Below are 16,323 nucleotides of genomic sequence, written 5' to 3'. Positions count from 1 at the left end.
GGAAAATCAAGACTAATATCTCCACCACAAAAGCTTGTAAGGCTTGGTAAACAATGAATTTCCAAATTATTCAAATAGTTGAAAGCTACTGATGAATCCTCCACCACTTCACCTTCCAAATTGGATATAATTTGATCCATCGCTTTGCACTCAGATATATTCATACTTGTAAGCCACTTCAGAGTTTTAGCTTTTGAGAGGCTTAGTAAATATCTCAATCCATCACACTTTGATACTTGCAAACTCACCAAATTTTGGAAAGACACTAATGATGACCATGAATTATCTAAACTGCCACATTCTGATAGTTTTAGAGTCTTCAGATTCTGAAAGGCATTGTTACGTTGAGCATTTCCTCTCCATAGATGCAACAATCTGGGCATTTCACATAGCTCAAGCTCTTCCAATCTAGGGAATGCATCCTAAAAAATCACAAGAAAGTAACGTGAAACAAAAAAGAAGAGATGATTAGTATAGGTGGGTAGCATTTCAAATCACATAGCTCAAGCTCTTCCAATCTAGGCCCCCTTAAATATAGTGTCGTTATTAGAGATACTTGGGGACTTAGTTTTATCCCATTAAAAAAAAAAAAAAAAAAAAAAAAAAATACTTTCAAATGCAAATAACACTACACATTTATTAGATACTTTCAAATAGGCTTCTAGTATGATTTTTTCTTTTTTTAATTTCTTGATAACAACACCTAATGTAATATATAAAAGTTTATTAGATACTTTGAAATAGACTAGTAGTATGAAAAGGTGATCACTTTGAAATAGGCTTCTAATAGTATAGAAAGGTAATCAATTTGAAATAGACTTTTTTTTCTTATTTGTTCTATATAGAAAAATGCAAAATACAAAAACGGAATTCTTATTAAACAAAAATAAATAAATAAATAGAAGTAAATTGATTATACAAAGGTGTTGTGCAACCGAATATCACACTAAATGATTGGAAATACCAAGAAAAACTCAAGTCACTTGAATTTGATGCACTTATTCTAGTTCATAGATAAGCATCCTTCTCTAAGTCAATTTGGAGTTTAAAAAAAAGACTAAAATTTTTATAGGGTTAAATTATTATACAAGTAGAAGAGAGAACCAAATTTTTTATAGGGTCAATGAATATTTAGTTACAATGCCTTCTACATACCTTGTCAACCAAAAACAGTGGTTTTTGATTTGGGGTCTCATTTTGACTCTGTCCATGAGTCTCTCTGATGCTCAGAAATTCTGAAGCTAAAGTCTCCACATTGTTACATCCATGTACCTTCAACTTGCCTAAAACCGGCCATTCTGAAATATGTATTTTTGGGTACAAACTTTTGAGATTTGGAAGCATCTGTAGATACAAGCCTTTTAATTTGGAGAACACAAATCTATGACCTGCTTCTTCACTGGCAACAATCTCCTCCACCAAGACAGATCTTTTCTCAAGCAATTCAAATATCTCTTCAACTGAATCACAATTTTGTACTTCCAGCCACTCTAGTTCTTGGTGTCTCCCAAGCATGTTAGGTGGAAAAACATTTACAAGTTTTTTACAAAACCGTACAAGCACACGATTTAAACTGCTGAAGGAATCCAAAGAGACCTGATCGTCCCATATTTTTACCAATTCATCAGCATAACTGATTTGCAATCTCTCCAAACAAGGGAGCCTTACCTGAAGAATCCAATTACAATTACAATAACAATATACCGATTATCAATTACTTATAAACATCGATATGAGATATGATGAAAAAAAATGAGAAAATAGATTAACTTGAATCTCCAGAAAGTGTGAACAAGGAAGGGAATAAATGTGAAAGAAAAAAGAGACAAATCACCTTTTTATCAAAAAGAGATTGCATGTGAGCGTGGAGGTTCTCATTTGAGTTCGTTTCTTCAAGTTTCTTGGTTGATGTCTTGTCATTCCATTTAAAAATGGAGACAAATGATTTCATACCAGGACAATTGTCAATCCACAATCTGAATAAGGAGGACAATTCAACAAAATTTCCAGTGGAGCTGCAGAATGTTGTGAGTTTTGGAAGATCTCTAAGCTTCAGCTGGTATAATTTTGGAAACAGCATTGTACTCGTCCTCTCTTCATCTTCAACTATAATTCCTTCTATCAACTTACAATTGGATATCTCAAGCTCCTTCAATTCGAAAAGGCTTTTGACCATTGAAGAAGAGAAAAAATATTTTAAATGATCAAAGCCATCGATGACCAAGATTGTTAACTTTTCAAAGCAAGAAGATGTTGCTGGCAGTTGGCTCTGCCATATCCACTCAGTGATGATTGACGGTAATGTTAAGTCGTCCATGGTAGGAAACTCAACCTGCAGATATTATGATTGTTTTGTGAATAACATTATCTATGATACTTCAATTTATTTTACACTATGTAAATTTCTTTAATAAAACTAATCTTGGAAATAAAACTCAAACAAACTTACATTTTCACTGAAAAGGGATGGAAGATGGAGGCTGAAGTCCTTCAAATGTATATTCTGACAGTCTTTTATGATGATGTTTTTCAAGGGAGGACATTCCAAAATATTACTTCCTGAATAGAAGCTTGTCAAATTTGGTAAAGACTCAAGACTAATGGACTTCAATAGAGGGATTTTAATTTTATCAATGCCCGCATCCTTTTCCCCTTTTTTTGTAATGACTTCTTCAACCAAAGCACAACTTTTTATTTCTATCTGTTCGAGTTGCACGAGGCTTGAGACTAAAGATGCAGTAAATATATATCTCAAGTTGTTGCAATTATCAACTTTCAATGATCTCAGATTTTTGAAGTCCAAAATTTCATGATGACTTCTCTTTGCTGCAACATAATCTAGTTGCTCTTCCATATCAAACACTTCTTTCAGTGAATCACAACTTTTTACCTCTATCGTTTCCACATTTTTGAAGTAGCTTAACACATTGGATGGAATAATTGTTGCACTATCAGAAAGCCCATCTAGCACTAGTGACTTCAAATTGCAGAACAAATCAATTGGAACTTTGCAATTCCATATGTTTTCTTTTAAAGTGGGAAATTCACCAAGCTTCAAATATCCAAATTCACGAAAACCAACCTACAAAATCCAAAATATTTGAGTTAGTTAAAACATTGCACATTCCATATGTTTTCTTTTATGTTTAAGCATAAGAATACTATTTTACGTTTAAGCACAGAATTCATATTATTGTCAACGAAATTTTAATACCGAAGGTTGACAAGGATGTAGTAACTCCTAATTAACAAGTTTTAAATTCCTTAACATAATTGTCTTCTACAAACTACTCATATAAAAGTATTAATGTGGGTGGTTTTACATGCATTTTAAGACACATTTTAAGGTCATACAAAAACTATTGAGATTATGGCCGTATATATTTAATGAATAATATTATACTTACAATTTAGTCATGCAATCAGACAAAAATTGCGTAAAATTAATGTAAAATGACTACTCTATCCTATGTTTTTTGTCTGGTCGTATGACTCTGTTGTAACTATAGCATTATTCATATATAATTTCTAATACAATTTTTTTTTAAGTCTTAAATTGTGTGCCCTAATTATTAAGACCACCCACCACTTAGGCATGAAATACCGTGGAACGTTCTGAAATTTATGTACTACTCACTAGACAAAGAAAACATGAAAATATCAAATAGTTGTATATATAATAACATTGAAATGCCAGAAGGAGAAATATAATTGCATGGTTTTGATCTTAAATTTAATTTTCTGATTTGGTTTGGCCTATATAGTCTACTGTCTTTTTGTTTAGTTCTACATTTCTTTTCCTGCATTTTTTTAAGTTCTTAATTTAAAAAATAAATAAATTATTTCTCTTATTTTTCTACTAATGCAATTTAAGATCAATACTAACTTATAATGCATGAATAATACTATGTTGATAAACATTTCTCACTAATTTTCGCTCACAAATGTGACATGTCAGCTTACAATTGATAAGCTCGTAATGGGTCCCACTTGCTCAACAATGAGTCCTAACCAATTACGAATTGTCATGTCGCATTTGTGAGAAATGTTTGTCCGTATCTTTATTGTTGATGCGTATTTAAAAATTTTATTAGCCCACCCAAAAGTTTACTTCTAATCCCTTCACTATGGTTTTAAACATTAAATATTAGTAGTTTTAAGGACTAATGCCAAGGCCTCATGAAGTCTTTTTTTTTTTCATATTAATATATCGGTTAATACAAAAGAAAAAGAAAAAACGTTTTCCAGTATATTAATAATGACGATTTTATACGTTCAATAGAAATATAATACAACAAGAAAGGCAAAAGGAACTCTGTGGAGAAGAAGAATATAAAATATTTCTTTGTCCAATAACATTATGCTGAACAGTACAGAATTACAAAAGTTATATTATTCAGGCAATTTTACATAACAAGAACAAACAACATGATTTTTGGTTTCTCAATTTTAATGTTTATCTAAAAAGTCACGTACATTATATATATATATGATTTTTGGTTTCTCAATTTTAATGTTTATCTAAAAATTCACGTACATTATATATATATATATATATATAATAATTATATATATATATATATATCATAGAGAGAGAGAGAGAGATTAAAGGCAATGATGCAGAAGAAAATAAAAATTTGTTAATACGCATACCATATTTGTAAACAATGATGGATAGTGGAATTAGTCTATCCTTCCACAAATATTCTCCATTGTCTCTCTGTTAGTTGTACCTTTTTTAATTTTGGTGTGTTTAGCCTCCTTGAGAAAGATCTTCAAATTGGGGCATTGGCTCACAATTACTTGTTCTAAGCATGGGAATTCGAAAGCGTAATTGGCCGAGCAAAAGCTTGTGAGGCTCGCTAAACTATGAAACTCTAGAATTTTCAATTGGCTGAAAACAATCTCCTCTTCCGTTGTCTCTACCTCACTCGCTATTACCTCTGTCACTAACTGCACTCTTCAATTTTGATTTGGTGAGATGGACCAGAGTTCTCGCTGCTGAGCATGCTAATATATATGCCAATCCTTACAATTGTGGACTTCCAATTCTTAATGTTTTTGAGGAAGTTGTTGAGATGGCATTAGATATTTCAAACGATGACATCTCTGTAATCCCAAAGTTTGAAGATTTTGAAGAGATTTGTCAACCTGGTAATCAAGTTCTTGGAAAGTACCCAGCACTTAGATAGAGTATTTCTGGCTGGTTCATTTTTGAAGAACGCCAAACCAAAATGCTATTGATTCATTTCACACTTACCACCACCAAAAATTCAAGTTTCTTAAAGCTTCTAGCTGGAATACGATCCAAGCATCTAGATGCAATGTTGTCAGCATTTAAACCCAACTGTTCCAGATTGGGTATGACCTGAAAATTAATGAACAAACAAGAATATCCATTCATCAACTAGTTCACAAGTCAAATTTGGTATATAAAGGGTGCCACTTCTTAGCCATTTAACTTTTTCAATTAATTATATTATTTATATGTTCCAAATAAATATAATTCAGGCAACCTGATTATAAAGTACTTTAAAAATATAAGAACTATATTAATTAACAAAATTTGTATCTTACTTTAAAACATGATCAATATGTTCAATAAATCCACACTCCATTGGTTTGAAGAGAAAAATGAAGTAATAACAAAAAGAAAGAAATGTCACAAATAAATGATTATGTTGCCTTTTTTAGTGGCAACAGGAGAATCATACCTTTTCAAACGAAAAAAGGGCAGGTTGGCTCTCTCCATCTGAAGCATGTACTTTTAGCTCTTCACAATTATAAACGAACAACTGTTTAAGCATTGGCCACTCTATTGTATGCAACTCCAGGTAGAAATGTTTGAGGTTTGGTAAACTATCAAGTTTGAGGTGGGTTAATTGAGGAAACAAAAATCTAGGGGTCCCATCTACTTCCTCCTTGGCAACAATTTCCTCCAACCCACAAGAGGAAATCCAAAGCTTTTTAAGTTGCAAAAGACCAGTAGCTATGGAAACTGGAAACAAAATTTTCATATTCCAACAGTTCTTAATAGTTAATGTTTCCAGATTGTGAAAGGTAAGAAGTCCCTTAGTAGAATTAGAAGGAACAATAGTCATCAATTTTTCACAGAATTCGACTCTCACTTCTTTTAGTTTGGAAAAGGAATCTCCATGGGATTGGTTGTGCCATATCAACTGCAAGTTATCCAAGTGTAAGAGTATCATCTTCTCCAAGCTTGGAAAAGCAACCTATAAAAAATATCTCGAGGTAAGCTTTCCAAAATATATTGGAAAGTGATAATTTTAAGGTTATTAAATTAAAAAAAAAAAAATTTATCTTCGTAAAAACCATTGAACAAAAGTATATTGAAGCTAAACAATAAATTATTTTCAACCATGCATAACAATCGAATTTCTAATAACTGTAGATGGTGATAACAACATAGATAATTATAAAGATAATAAAATTAAAAGAGTGCTAAAAGAGTTTCAGATATACTGACCTTTTCACTGAAAAGGGGTGCAATATTGTCAGATTGGTCCTTCATATTAGTGAAAATAAATGTCTCAATCTCTGGACATTTGGCCATTGTAATAGCTTTCAAGGCTGGGCATTCCAAAGCATTAATTCCTGAACAGAAGCTTGTCAAATTTGGCAATGACTCAAGAACAATGGAGTTTAGTTGGGGGATTCTAATTTCCTCAATGTGTGCTTCCTTTTCTTCTTCTTTCGTGATGATTTCTTCTATCAAAGCACAATTTTTAACTTCTATCTCTTGGAGTTGAGCAAGACTTGAGATGATAGACGGAGAAAATATATATCTCAAGTTGCAGCAATTGTGAACTTTGAGCGATTTCAGGTTGTTGAAGTCCAAAGCTTCTTGATTAGTTTTCTTCAATGTATGTCCATCAGCATTTTGTTGTGTATCCATATCAAACACTTTTTTTAGCGAACCACAACTTCTTACTTCTAGTGTTTCCAGATTTTTAAAGGCGCTTAACACACTCGATGGAATTGCAGTTAAGGTATCTAAAAACACGTCCAAAACCAACGACTTCAAATTGTTGAATATGCCAGAAGGAACTTGAACATTCCAAACTGTTTCTCCTAATCTGGGGTATTCAGAGAGTTTCAAATGTTCTAAGTTGTGAAAACCAAGCTACAAAAAAAAAAAAAAAAAAAAAAAAAAAAAAAAAAAAAGGTAAAAACGTGTTAGAAAAGGCAGAAGTGTAAAAAAATTTAAAAAAGGTATTTTAAGCTTAACAATATGAATTCACATCAATCCTAAAATTTTAGAAAAAAAAAATTTATCTTAAAAATTTAATTATATCTAAATTTAGAATTTATTACATGTTATTATCTTTAATTTATTAAAAAGGAATCTCCTGGTCTTAATAAAAAAATTAATTCCTTAATTTGTCAAATACTTTTGGTAAATTTGTCATCTATTTTTTTTTAATTAGTCCTACCTTCCTCTGCCTCTATATATATAATATAAGTGTGTGTTTCTCTTATTTTTCTATGAATGCAATTTGTTCATATCAACAAGATTAATACTATTTTAATGCATATTTAAAATATTATTAGCCCACCCAAAAAGTTACTTCTGATCCCTTTACTATGGTTTTAAAACATTAAATACTGGTAGTTTGAAGGACTAATGCCAAGGCCTTATAGAGACATTGTTTTTTCAGATTAATAACAAAAAAAAAAAAAAAAAAAAAAAAGAGAGAGAGAGAGAGAGAGAGAGAAAGTAAATTTTCAAATATATTAATAATAAAAAATTTTGCATGTTCAATAGAAATATACAACAACGGCAACAAATGCAAAGGAACTTTGTGGAAAAGAAGAATATAAAATACATTTCTATGTCTAAAAACATTATGCTGAACAGTACAAAATTACAAAAGTGATATTATTCTGGCAATTTTGCAGAACAAGAACAAACAGCATGATTTGGTTTCTCAATTTTAATTTCTCCATTGGTTAGGCTTTATACATTCTACACTAAAATTGATGAACCAAAAATTTATGTACATTGTTTAGTAATAAATTGTTCTAATAAACTTTTAATACCCAATTTTGCATTATAACATTTGGACCTTATCACGTAAGACCCAAAGTAATGTTAAACTACTACTTTATCTTTATCTAAAAAGCTTAAGCTAATTGGTAGCTAGGGGCACAAATATATATATAGAGAGAGAGAGAGAGAGAGAGAGAGAGATTAATAGCAATGAATATGATGCAGAAGAAAAGAAAAAGATTTGTGAATAAGTACATACCATATTTGTAAACATATGATGGATAGTGGAATTAAGGTCATCGTTCCACAAATATTCTCCATTGATCTTCTCTGTTAGTTGTACCCTTTTCAATTTTGGTGTGTTTAAGCCTCCTTGAGAAAAGATCTTCAAATTGGGGCATTGGCTCACAATTACTTGTTCTAAGCATGGGAATTCGAAAGCGTAATTGGCCGAGCAAAAGCTTGTGAGGCTCGCTAAACTATGAAACTCTAGAATTTTCAATTGGCTGAAAACAATCTCCTCTTCCGTTGTCTCTACCTCACTCGCTATTACCTCTGTCACTAACTTGCACTCTTCAATTTTGATTTTTGTGAGATGGGCCAGAGTTCTTGCTGCTGAGCATGCTAATATATATGCCAATCCATTACAATTGTGGACTTCCAAATTCTTAATGTTTTTGAAGGAAGTTGTTGAAGATGGCATTAGATATTTCAAACGATGACATCTCTGTAATCCCAAAGTTTGAAGATTTTGAAGAGATGTGTCAACCTGGTAATCAAGTTCTTGGAAAGTACCAGCACTTAGATAGAGTGTTTCTGGCTGGTTCAATTTTTGAAGAACGCCAAACCAAAATGCTATTGATTCATTATCACACTTAACCAACCTAAGAAATTTAAGTTTCTTAAAGCTTCTAGCTGGAATACGATCCAAGCATCTAGATGCAATGTTGTCAGCATTTAAACCCAACTGTTCCAGATTGGGTATGACCTGAAAATTAATGAACAAACAAGAATATCCATTCATCAACTAGTTCACAAGTCAAATTTGGTATATAAAGGGTGCCACTTCTTAGCCATTTAACTTTTTCAATTAATTATATTATTTATATGTTCCAAATAAATATAATTCAGGCAACCTGATTATAAAGTACTTTAAAAATATAAGAACTATATTAATTAACAAAATTTGTATCTTACTTTAAAACATGATCAATATGTTCAATAAATCCACACTCCATTGGTTTGAAGAGAAAAATGAAGTAATAACAAAAAGAAAGAAATGTCACAAATAAATGATTATGTTGCCTTTTTTAGTGGCAACAGGAGAATCATACCTTTTCAAACGAAAAAAGGGCAGGTTGGCTCTCTCCATCTGAAGCATGTACTTTTAGCTCTTCACAATTATAAACGAACAACTGTTTAAGCATTGGCCACTCTATTGTATGCAACTCCAGGTAGAAATGTTTGAGTTTTGGTAAACTATCAAGTTTGAGGTGGGTTAATTGAGGAAACAAAAATCTAGGGGTCCCATCTACTTCCTCCTTGGCAACAATTTCCCCCAACCCACAAGAGGAAATCCAAAGCTTTTTAAGTTGCAAAAGACCAGTAGCTATGGAAACTGGAAACAAAATTTTCATATTCCAACAGTTCTTAATAGTTAATGTTTCCAGATTGTGAAAGGTAAGAAGTCCCTTAGTAGAATTAGAAGGAACAATAGTCATCAATTTTTCACAGAATTCGACTCTCACTTCTTTTAGTTTGGAAAAGGAATCTCCATAGAGTTGGTTGTGCCATATCAATTTCATGTTATCCAAGTGTAAGAGTATCATCTTCTCCAAGCTTGGAAAAGCAACCTACAAAAAACATCTCCTCGTGTTAATGTTTTGATAATGATAATGACAATGATAATAAAATAATAATTTGAGACCATTAGACAATAAAAACATATCAAATAGATTTGGACTTTTTCGTAAAAGAAAAAATGAAAACAAAAGAAGAGCGTTATAAGTGAATTTCTACTAATTATTTGTAGATAATGGTGACATTAATAGCTATAAAGAATTTTAAAATTCTGAGGCCAATAGACTACATCAAATTTCAGTTATAAGAAATAACTTTACCTTTTCATTGAAGAGGGGATTTATATCAGTAATATGTTTTTCCAAGTTCACTTCTTCAGGTTCTTTTTTTAACGTGTCTACACCAAAAGAGTTGTGGAAGAATGTCTTCAAATTAGAGCAACTCTCAATGTGAAGTTCATTCAAGGTGGGGAATTCAATTGAATTTCCAGTGCCAAATCTTGTTAGTTTTGGAAGACCGACAAGCTTTAGGTAGAATAGTTTTGGAAAACTCAAATCAATTATCTTATCTTCTCCTTCTAAACCTTCTAAGTCAAAAATTACTGCTTCCATCAACTTACAGTTGCATATCACAAGCCTTTGGAGTTGCACGAGACTTTTGACTATAAAGGATGAAAACATAAACTTCAAACCATTACACTCCTCCACAGTTAAGCTTTTTAAGCATTGAATTCTTGGTTGAGGTTGATCAACCCATATGTTCTCAATATTAATTGACGACAATTTCAAGTTCTCCAATCTTGGCAACACAACCTGCATAAACAAATCTCATTCCATAAATAACGTAGAAACTAATTAAAGAACACCTAATTTTACAGTAAAATAAAATAAAAGGGAAAAGAAAAGGCAAAACATACCTTCAAGCCAAAACTTATGAACTGTTGCAGGCATTGTAGTACTAGGGAATGCAATTGTTTAAACTCAACCTTACAATTCCGTTCGTTTTCATCAAAATGGTCTGCATTTTCTTGACCAATAATCTCCTTTAGCTCCTTGCAATTAGTTACTTCGATTTCTTGTATCTGCAAGATGTTTCCAGCCATGGAGGAAGAGAAGAGATACATCAACCTGTCACATTTTTCTACTTTTATGATTCTTAATTTGCTAAAAGATTTTGCATCGACTAGGCCACAACATATCTTCTCCATATTACTTAGATTTTTAAGAAACACTGATTCTAAGATTGGAAAGGCATCATTAGACGGAATGCACGCCATTGAGTTGACAATATACAAAATTTCAGAACTATTTTGTACAGAGAGATGCTTTAATTCTGGGAAACCTTCTCTGTCAAGTTCCGAAAGTATATCCTTGACACCATCCAGCTGATCTAGATAGAGATATTTAGCTTTCTCCACCAAAATTTCAACCCCATACCTCAAATGAAGACTTCCATTGCACTTGAGTCTCAATGTTCTCGAGGTTTCATATTCATAAGACCACTCCCATGCATCTCCGATATGTACTTTATACTTTTCTAAATTCTCAGGGATAAAGTCCTGTTGTATAAGCTGCAGATTCAGGATATGTATGCATAAAGTGTTCAATTGAGACAATCTCTTCAACTCAGCAAGACTAGCGTTATTCCGTCCTTCAACTTCCCATCGCTCAAAGCTGTTATATATATATAGCTCTTCTAATCGAGACAAGCTGGCTATGACATTTGGTGTCATTACTTCAAGCTTTGGACACTGAGATAGTTGTAATAACTTCAGTTGTGTCAACTGACTAAATCTTTCAGGCAATTGTTCGAATTCACAATTTAGAAAACAAAGAATCTCTAAATTCCTTAGCTCTCCTATCATTGTTATATCTCTTAAAGTGCAATTCACCAGACCCAATGTTTGAAGGTTTGTTAGGCAAAGAAAGGATGAAGGTAGTGGTAGTAAATGAAAATTATACAAATCTAGAACTCTGAGTTCCTTCATCCCTTCAAAAAAGTGGTTTGGGATTTGTAGAAAATGATGTTTTTTAAGATGCAAAGTAAATAACTCAAGGTTCGGAAAGTTTACCCTTTCAGGAAGCCCATCAATGTCTATCCAAGGCAGAGAAATTGCAATCGAATCTTTGTACTTTCCCTTCACCAACACTTCTTTAAAGCCATTAGCATCTTGAATATTGAACATACGTTTCTCTTTGGCAATTGATGCAACAACAAGATGAATGACGTCATGCATTTTGACCTTCTCTTTATTGTTACCTTTCAACAACAAACACGAATCTTCGAGATAATCAATCAGCGACTTGAGTCTATTCCTCCCGTCATTAATCGTATGAACATCTTGAAACAAGCCCAACCCCATACCAAATATCAAGAGGAAAGAGACATGTCTATTATTAAATAGAGCACAAAGTAGAAGTAGTAATTTTGCTTCTTCACTGTTCAACAATGCGTAACTCAATTCAATAGTTGAGTATAAAGTGTTATTCATTTCTGGAATGCATCTTGGATTATAACTTTTTAATTGATGTAACGCATCTCTCCAGACAGGATCACTCTTACCTTTCAAAGCATTTGCAATTGTTGTAATTGCAAGTGGTAAACCTGCACATTTTTTTATTATTTCAGCAGCTATATCACGTTTATCTGTTAAATCACCAACAATTTTCACAAACAAATTTCTTGCATCATCATCAGCTAAAGGCTCAACAGATAAATACTTCTGAGTTTTCATTTGATTTAATACAACTAGTGTTCTAGCTGTTAACAATATTGTGCATCGCACTTGATCATCGTTGCTTTCTTTCCTGTATTGCTGGATGCTATCTTTATCATCGTAGCTAAAAGGAATCCCAACAGCCTTCAAGTCAATCCTCTCCCAAATATTATCTACTATTACAAGGATTCTCTTGGCTTTCTTCAACCTATCACATAATTGATCAGCTCTTCCATATAGACTCTCCTGGTCCCTAAATACCATGCCCAGTTGACCAGCAATGTCGGCTTGAATTTGTTTAAGATCGGGAGTTTGTGTTACCTCAGTAAATACCACCTCATCAAATAAATTATCTTCCTTGGCTCTCCAAGCAACTTCTTTGACCAGCGTGGTTTTGCCCACACCACCCATCCCGTGCACTCCAATCATACTAACCTTAGAATCCTTCAACGCCTCGATGATGTCCTGGAAATTGGACTCTCTGGAGTCAAAGCGCTCACACTCCTCGCCGACAAATATGGATTCTGTCCTCCTTAGAATAGGGAGATGGGAATCTTTTGCGAAGTTTCCTTTGCCCAAGAGCTTGGCACCATCCTCTGCAACCTTCTCTGCTTCCTTGCCAAGCCTGTATCGTTTAATCAAATCAGGACACAGTCCTTTGAAACAGCGCCTCTTTGCTTTATCTTCATCATCAACGAGCTTGACTACACGTTCCGTAAAACCTTCCACGCTTCTCAGCCAGTCTTTAACTTCATTGTAAATCTCTTCCCCTTGTCTTTCAGCAACGTCGACTCTGCTTCCACATCTTGTCTTCTACTTTTGAGATCCTCAACTCGTTCCTTTGCCTTCTCCATATAGTTCTGGTACTTGAACACATAGGAAATCTTCTGACAAATGGAATCATACACGGTCTCTGTAACTTTTTCTACAGCTTTGGAACCAGCAGCAGTAGCTATTTCAGCCATTACCTAATTCTTGCAACTTTTTTTTTTTTTCTTCTTTTCTTTCTTTTTGGTTTAAACAAGGAAAGCCACTGACAAATGCTACTTAGGAGGACAAGAAAAAAAAAAAATACTAACAAAAGAGATATACTAGAAATGTTTATGAGATTAAAAAAAATCTAAAACTAATGTTTAAAAAAATAAAAAAAAAAGCCAGATACCAGAAATATGGGGAATATGATCAAAAAAAGGATTAAGAGAAGTTGAAAACAATGTTTGATACTGGATGTAAAGCAAAGCTAATAATATGATAGAAAATTAATAATATTGAAACCACAGCAGAAACTAATGTGTTTATGAGAAAAAGCTCGATGAACAAAAAATCTTTTTTTTTTTTTTTTTTTGGTTTGAAGATAGTTATGGATACAAAGCAAGGCTAATAGAATGACAGAAAATTAAGAATAGTTAAAGAGTATTCAAAGGAATTTGTTTGGAAGTATAAAGAAATGGCACCTCAATCGCTATATTTGTCTAAGAGCTGTGTTCAAGGACCAGAGTGCTCTGTTTGCTTTTCTTCTGGGAGAGTAAGGACCAACAGAGATTGGAAGAAAAAATATATATTCAACACTCAAAACTTTTAGTACCATTTCATGGCCTTAGTGCAAATCATTGTTTTTCGTCTGATTCGGTCAATTTTCAACTTCAGGTTTTGTTTTATATTATCTTTTTCTTTCCATATATTGAATTATTGGAAATTAATTGTATGCACCAATACAAAATTTGTAATAGTCCCTTATGACAATGATTGATTTTTATGCATATTAACAGCTTAATCTCATCCGCCGCTTGAGATAATTCTAAGCCGCAAATATCTCATTGATATTTGGAAAGTATTAATTACTTTCCTGAAATTAACAAAAACCCCTTAAAAAAGTATCATAAACTCTCTTCCAATTATTAACAGCCTCTACATAGGAATTTTCAATTTTAATACTTTAACCTTAAAAATCGTTGAATATTTAAGACTAAATTGTCTTCAAGTATAAAATTAACATCTTTAATTAATTAGGAAACTCTTCTTTCTAACGTGACTTCACATAGCAAATGTCTTGGATTATATGCCTGGCCTTATGATAAAATATTGTGCATTAATAGAAAACCAACACTTTCTGACGAAACTTCACCCAACAAATGTCTTGGTGCATGGGATAAGAACATGCGGTCACCTAAATCAAAGTTTGGAAATGGCAATAAAAGAAAGTTCAGCATTTAGTTTAGGATGATTACCTGGATACTATGAAATGATATTAATTTCAAAATTCACTCTTAAGTTCTGAAAAATTATTAGCAGTATGCCCAATATGGGGTACTCATAAAAAACCAGCCCTAACTTTTCATAAATTATTCAAAAATCACCGTTCAACCTAATGTAGTCCAAATGAATCAAATTATAAAAGAATATAGTGAGACAATAGTGGGGTCAAATATAATTTCTCTTTAATAAAGTTGATTGTAAAATGGAAAAAAAAAAGGTTGGAAAACACATTGTCCTACCTACAAGATTTAGTGAAGATTCAATTGGCAAGAAAAAAATAATATGTGACCATTTATCCTTACTTTGAAATGTCTTTAAGAATTCATTGGACCCAAATTAGTAAGGTGAGCGGCTTTGATTGAATAATATGAAGTCTCACTAAAAATTACTTTTCTCAGAAACTAATGTTAAAGGACATAAATTTCATTTTCTTCCAAAAAGAAACAATTAACGGTGAAAAACTATTAACTTTAACATAGGTAAGGGTATGAATATAAGCTTATATATAATAAGCACTTAAAATAAAATTTATAAATCAAATAATTTTAAAAAAGTCCATAAAATTGTGAACGTTTCAATTAAAAAATGATAAAAAGTTAATGTATAGAAAAAAAAAATTAAGAAAATTGAAAAAAATAGCTCTGGCTGTAGCGGGGCCACATGGCCATGGTCGGCTTGACATGGCATAGATATGGCCGCTAGACGAGATCGAAGCCGGCCATATGGCCACTATTGGTGGCTTGATCATTATCTTTTAATCTTTTAATTGTATATTGATTATTTATTTTAGAAATAATGACATCATAGTCATGATATTTCTATCATTTCAAAAAGCCAAATGTTTGCCATCTTATATTACTTACATTACCATATTTAGTTGACAAGTAATATAAGATTTTGGTAATCTTTCAAAACTAAGTAATCGTTGTTGGTTATATAGGTGGTAATCTAAATATCATCATTTTCTTAAGTATTCTGAGATTATTTGATAGTCTTATTTATGTTACAATTTTATCCTTAACTTTAAAAGTTTTGGACAAGAATGCCCTTGTTTTGCAAACAATTTACAAAAATATTTATGGACTATTTTAACCTTGCACACGACTATTGGACAAGAATGCCCTTGTATTGAAAATATTTTACAAGAATGTCGAACTTGGTCGCCACCACCACTGACAGGCAGATGTCGTCAGAACACGTACAACCAGTCAGATCTAGTTGGATGTTTCCGACCAGATCAATGGTTAAAAATGGCCAAATGGCAGAGGATTTGGCTAGAAACAGCCAAATCTATTATGGTCATTAACGGCTAGATCTCTAACCAGCATTGACGGCCAAATTTGGTTGTTAACAACAACCAGAGATATGCCAGCTTCTAGCCAAATCGATGCACAAATGACCAGATCCGACTGGTCGTGCACCGTTTCAACAATTATTGACTGCCGACTGCCCGCTGGTGATCGACCGTCCTCTTAGGTAGTTGGGATGTTTTTGTTAATTGTTAAACTTTTATTGTGATTGTGTTTAGCTAAATTCTCAA

The 16,323-nt window shown here is 32.6% G+C and overlaps 1 protein-coding gene across 1 annotated transcript; it reads right to left on the bottom strand.

The window, feature by feature from the left end:
* Positions 1-85: 85 nt before the first annotated feature.
* LOC116105696 lies at positions 86-13,492 on the bottom strand. The gene is made up of 13 exons (XM_031392108.1): positions 13,278-13,492; positions 10,728-13,152; positions 10,132-10,623; positions 9,346-9,864; positions 8,271-8,999; positions 6,488-7,144; positions 5,715-6,233; positions 5,261-5,368; positions 2,450-3,082; positions 1,835-2,332; positions 1,156-1,668; positions 249-422; positions 86-112 (listed from the first exon to the last, which is right to left on the bottom strand). Exons 1-13 carry the CDS (start codon positions 13,490-13,492, stop codon positions 86-88), a joined length of 7,509 nt encoding a protein of 2,502 aa, XP_031247968.1.
* Between the last annotated feature and the right edge of the window lie 2,831 nt (positions 13,493-16,323).

This window comes from Pistacia vera, unplaced genomic scaffold (assembly GCF_008641045.1).
Source record: "Pistacia vera cultivar Batoury unplaced genomic scaffold, PisVer_v2 Contig503, whole genome shotgun sequence".
NCBI classification, from domain to species: Eukaryota; Viridiplantae; Streptophyta; class Magnoliopsida; order Sapindales; family Anacardiaceae; genus Pistacia; species Pistacia vera.
The sequence above is the reverse complement of the archived record's forward strand: the minus strand, read 5'-3'. Positions and strand labels throughout refer to the sequence as shown.